Source organism: Populus alba, chromosome 1, assembly GCF_005239225.2.
Source record: "Populus alba chromosome 1, ASM523922v2, whole genome shotgun sequence".
In the NCBI taxonomy this organism is placed as follows: Eukaryota; Viridiplantae; Streptophyta; class Magnoliopsida; order Malpighiales; family Salicaceae; genus Populus; species Populus alba.
The window spans coordinates 972,459-978,219 of NC_133284.1; the positions used below are offsets into that span (position 1 = coordinate 972,459).

Below are 5,761 nucleotides of genomic sequence, written 5' to 3' on the forward strand. Positions count from 1 at the left end.
TTCTGTAGATGGTGTGTAATGTTTCAAAAGATAAAAATCCATTTTATTTTTTTTAATTCATTGGGATTCTCTCTGTGATGTAAAAAAAGACCTTCATTAGTTTTTATTCTCGTGTAAAATTGAAAATCAAGTTGTAATTACGAGATTGGAGATTGGAGATCATGATTTCTACTTTTACTCCTAGAGTGAGTGTTTGTTTTTAAGCTAAAAAAATATTTTTGAAATTATTTTTTTTTAATTAATATTTTGTGTATTATTTTGAATTATTTTAATATGTTACTATAAAAAGTTAAATCTTAAAAGCAAAAAAAAAAATTGATTAATTTTCAGATGGAAGCATTTTAAAAAGTAACAGCTACCATAATCTCAAATACTATCTTAGAGTCTATTTAGAAATGTGATAAATATTGTATTTTAAAGTTCTTTTTACTTGGAAATATATCAAAATAATAATTTTTTAATTTTTAATATTAACATTGCAAAACAATCTAAAAATATTTAAAATAAAATAAAATAACAAAACAGCAGTTCAGATAGATTGTTTAATGACCAACTAGAATTATCACAACGTTAGTCTACTCCACGGAGAAAAAAGAATAACATAAGAAAAAACAATAGATAAACGTCAGAGACATGATATCCTTACCTCCAGCTAAAAAAATATTTCAGTGGGATTTTTTTTCTTGAGAAGATGGTTTTTTTATCTTAAGAAAATGAAAGGAAAGTAAAAGAAAGGGATATAATATTAGCAGAAAGTATGGGAGTGAGCTATTTTTGGATGGGCTGATCCCAATATAGGAATCTAGTTTAAGAAACTGTAGTTTTGACATTTCAAATGAAGCAGAGAGAGGGCTAGGCCCACAAAGCTCCTTTTCCCCCCATGAATTCGATAAAAACTAATTAATTTTGTTCAAACAAAACTTTTATATTTAATTTTCTGTAGCAAAAAGTTGAAATCACCAATTACTTGAAATTATGGTAACAATCACCAAGAAAAAAGGCTGGTAAAATAAAAATTATTAATTATGATGGATCCATTACAGAAAACGAAAAGTAATATATAGTATACCATTAAGGTAGAAACAATTTGTAAGCATAAGGAAAAACACTATGACTTCAATTTTTCCACATCTTCTACCCATCCATGTGAAAAGGGGCAAACCCTCTTAAGCTTTCCCCACGAACCAAACTCTTCGAGTCGCTCAAATTGTTCTTCATTTCTGTTTCAATGTCGCTACAGTCTTCAGGCATTTCTTCAAATTCCTTTGCCAATGACGAGTACTTGACATTCTTGCTATATTTTTCAACCAAATGCAAATACAAGGTTATAGCAAAAATGGTGAGTCCAACAACAAGCCAGCCAAATTGAATGTTCACTAGTGATTTTGCACGATGCAAGGCCTCTTCACTAGCGCATCGAAGTATTTTGTGACCATCATCGTTGTAAAGGGAGCAACCCTTAGGGATCAACCTTGGAGTCCATAACATAAAGCCCATGACCATGAACCATACTCCTTGGAACAAAACACTGAGAGACCTAACAAAGCTAACCAAGAAACTCCTAGGGAAGCCGATTCCCATGAGAGTGGTGACTAAAGAAATAGACACGACGAGTTGTAGAAGCAAATGGTATTGACCTTCAAGACCTTTGTGGTCAGTCGAGTGGAGGTGGAACATGAGAAGTTGCTGGCCAAAGGCTACTGCCCCTAGAAGATGTGTTAGACCGCATTTTGCTTTAGCTCGAGTTCTGTCAAGAATCAGAGCGAAAGTTGCATAGACAAAGAAAGACATTGACATGAAAGAGTGTTCAAAGTTTCGGAGATGGTTTGATGGTATGGTTCCATCAACATCGAAGGGATGGTGTTTTTGTGGCCCAATGAAGAGTTCCATTGAGATGGAAATGGAGCTTCCTAACATGATCAAATAGAGCTCTAGATACCTTGGTCTTGTGACGGGGAACCATAGAGAGGAGGTGTAAGAGTTTGGGTGTAGAGAGTGGAGTTTTACGTGGTTAAAGAGATGCCATAAACCTAGCATGAAGAAGGCCATGCCTGGTGATACATGCCCTATCAAGCTGCCCATCTCTGCGACTGTGAGAGTGCAAGAAGTTCAGATTCTTTTGGAATGGGGAGGGAGACGAGTGATCTACAAGTGTTTTTATAGTATTTTTCTTTGAAAGTTTTATATGAATTGTTTCATATTTAATAAATATAACAGTACCAGAAATAATATGAAAAGTCGAGAATATATGGATCTTTCATGAAAAGGTTTAAAGTTTTTTGGATTGAATTCAAAAACAACTATCAAATTCAATATCATATATGAGAGCTTAATTGTTTAAAAACCCATCATTTAAAAAACAAAATCGTGTTATATCCGTCTATAATTGTTTTTTAGGTTTAGTATGATGTCAAAACTTCAAAAAATTCATTACATTCTAAAGTTTAATTAATTCAATTGCTTGATATACTTCAAAAAATAAGCTGGGAGCTGTGAACGAGAAAGATAGAGCAACCATCCCATTTACAAAGTAATATATAAGGTTGAGAATAAATTGCGGAAATGAAATAAAGCAATATGATTCATGAGTTATAAAATTAAAATATTTTGAAAAGAAAAAAATCAATTATTAAATTTAATTTAAAGCATAAAAAACTTGAATTTTAATCTAGATTTTAGAATTAAAGGTATTTTATAAATTAAAAAAGTTCTATAAAAAATATATATTTTGTTGAATATTGGCTTAATATCATATGGCCGTGAGTACTTCACATGTTTAGTGGTATGTATAATAGTACAAGGGAACTTAAGGCATTATAATATCTCGAGTTTTTAGGATTGTAGTCTAAGATTCATTTTAAAATAGTTTTTTATTTAAAAATTTATGAAAATAATTTTTTTTAATTTTTTTTAATATTAACGTATTAAAATTATAAAAAAATCAATTTAATATATTTTTAAATTAAAAATACTTAAAAAAAACATTTAAAAATAAAAAACAAAAACTAACTTTATTGCTTTGATGGCTAGCGAGCAGGAACCTAACAGACTTGAATATTTATTGTTATTAGGCAAGTCTTAAAGGAAATTAAACAAGCAGCACTAAATCTTGGTGCAGTAACCGAGTCAGCCGTGTGGTCATAAGAGGGACTGGGTGCTGTTTTGGTATTGTAGCTGTGAGTAACCAATTATTATTGTTTGGTAATGTTTTTATTATAATTTTATATTGGTGGGTTTTATCATTAATTATGGTACAATTAAAGAAAAAGCAGTTTGTTACTGTTTCCTATGATGAAAAAATTTATGAATATAGCTCCACTGTTCATGAATTATTTGTCATAAACAGTGAAACCATGTTCCACTATTTACATGAATAATAAAATATGGCTTCATTATTCATAACTAGTTTTTGTTTTTTTGAAATTTAGTATTAGACATTATTCAATAACTACATAAATTAGACAGAGATTGCTTGATGACACCGCATTTACAGAAATTAATCGCAATCTCAATTTTGTTCTTGATTATATTTTACCCGATGTTGCGCTCTTAAAAAATTTATGAAAACTGTAATTCTTGTCGAATGTATTTCATATGTGATGGAATTGTAGATAGTTTAATAAAACAATAAATAATATTTTATATAAAATATTTTTTATTTCATGATGTAATAGCAATAGTTAAATCTACAATATTTAAATTAAAAACCATCAATATTAATATATATATTTTTAAATTATTTTATAACCTCAATTTCAAAAGCATTGTTAACTAAACACATTAAATTACTTTTTATTCAACCTCAATTTCAACCACAGTTTTAACCAAATATCTATTTTTTCAAACCAACCTCAACTAAAAGTACTTTTTATAAAATAATTTTTTTCAAACCATAACAACTACTACAATATTAAACATACCTTGAGTTTTCTTTGAGTTGCTCATAATTCTGCGAGTGTATGAAAGGTTAAGTTGGGTAATTTTATAATATTGTGTGGATTTTGTGTTATATTTTAACCTTAGATATTTCCAGTATATTCGTACTCTAAATTGAAGAAATTAAAGAGCTTAGCAATCCCTAAAACGATCGAGTGCTCCTGCCTTCAACCGATTGTATGAAGTTACTTAGAATATTTCAAAGAGCAAATATGTGAAAGCAAAGCACCCCCTCTTGACTTCTCTCACCAGAACCTTACCTTAGTGCTGATAAATCTTCTCCTCGTCATATATATATTCCTTTACATATTGTAATTGCAAGAACAAACTGTTCAACAAGTCCACAAGTGCTCATTCCTTAATAAGCTAACTGATTAGCTGCAGCTTCCTAGCAGTTTCCTAAATCATTTTCCCCTTTCCCCCTCTTCCTTGCACAAAAATCTCCATCGTTACCCTTTGCCAAGCTTAATTTTGTGTATAATTTGTTGTCATTGGCCTATCATTAGCTAGCTGCAAGGAGTTAAAAAGATGGAGCAGGGGACTAACTTTCATGAAAATATAAACAGCACATGAGGCCTAGCTTCTTCTTTTTCTGTCTTGAGAATGACGATGGCTTCCTAGTTACATCATCTAGTGAGCTACAAAACAAGTTTCGTGATCACACGAGATCAAATATCAAACCAGCTCACTAATGGGTATCTGATCTGGTGATATTAAGTTCTTTTGGTACTTGCAAGAGGCCATTGATTCAGATAACTTCTTTAAGCTTAAAAATTGCCATGTTACAAGAGGTGGGAGGTCATGGTAATCCCTCATCTTGCTGGTGAAGTGAAGAGTTTGCTTTTTTATTATAGATTTTTCCTCTCGAATTGGACAATATTTCACTTGGAAGGTAGTCGATTTGGATGCTCAAGGGATTGAAGATACACACTTTCAAACTTGGTGTTCATATTTGAAGATATAAAGCAAATCAATGAGAGAAGACTTGTTGTTGAAGTAAGGGTTTGAAATCAAAGGACAAAAACTTGTTCGTCCACCATTTTACAATCAAGAAGATTTTTTTTATTTTTTAAAAAACAAATTGTTTTAATGGGATTTTTTTCCTTGGAAAGAAACCACTTATTGACCGTATGGCTGGTGTCAAATACAAAATAAAAATGTTTAAAGAGTGGCCATCACAGCTGGTCCATTGTAACCTTCCATATGGGTGTGCCAAGTCAGGAAGCGGCCTAGTGATGCTGGGTCTTGAGAGAATGGACGGTCCCTGAAATAAATAAAGGCTAAATTGTCAAGGAGAAAGGGCTTGCTGTCTTCAGTCCATAAGGCATCACTCACCCACTAATGGTGACATATGGTCCATAAGTATTATTTAAATAAAATCAAATAAGATTATCATATAGTTTCAAAATTCACCGTTCTCACCCTTTTTTCTTCCTTTTCCATTATTCACGCTACAAAGGAAATAAAATCAAGGTTTTGTAAGAGCCTAGACCGGAAGCTAATTAATAGATGGCAGGCAGCCTAATTAAAGTCTGATTAGGCATTAACAAATAGCACAACTCTTAAAATTCCCTCACAAGACAAATTAATCATGGCAAGATAGTTTCCTTGCTATTAATTAATACGACTTTGACAAATTGGAGAGTGTGTCTGTATAAGTTGGTAAGCGGCGTCTTGACGAGGAGTCCCAAAATATGGAAGCAAGGCAAGTGCTTTCGCTCCGACCATGTTGGACCCGGTGGTTTCAGTCATGTATCCTCCGGGCCCTCCACAAACAGTGAGCAATGTCCGAGCTCAATTCATCTTCAAGGGGAAGAAGAAGGGG

General features: G+C 32.0%; 1 protein-coding gene across 1 annotated transcript; it reads right to left on the reverse strand.

Moving 5' to 3' along the window:
• Positions 1–1,002: 1,002 nt before the first annotated feature.
• LOC118049766 (uncharacterized) lies at positions 1,003–2,109 on the reverse strand. The gene has a single exon (XM_035059864.2). It carries the CDS (start codon positions 2,080–2,082, stop codon positions 1,135–1,137), a length of 948 nt encoding a protein of 315 aa, XP_034915755.1. The 5' UTR covers positions 2,083–2,109; the 3' UTR covers positions 1,003–1,134.
• Positions 2,110–5,761: the final 3,652 nt, after the last annotated feature.

What these genes read in the sequence shown, in the direction of transcription:
- LOC118049766 (XM_035059864.2), bottom strand. Translation starts at nt 2,082, where the DNA reads ATGGGCAGCTTGATAGGGCATGTATCACCAGGCATGGCCTTCTTCATG.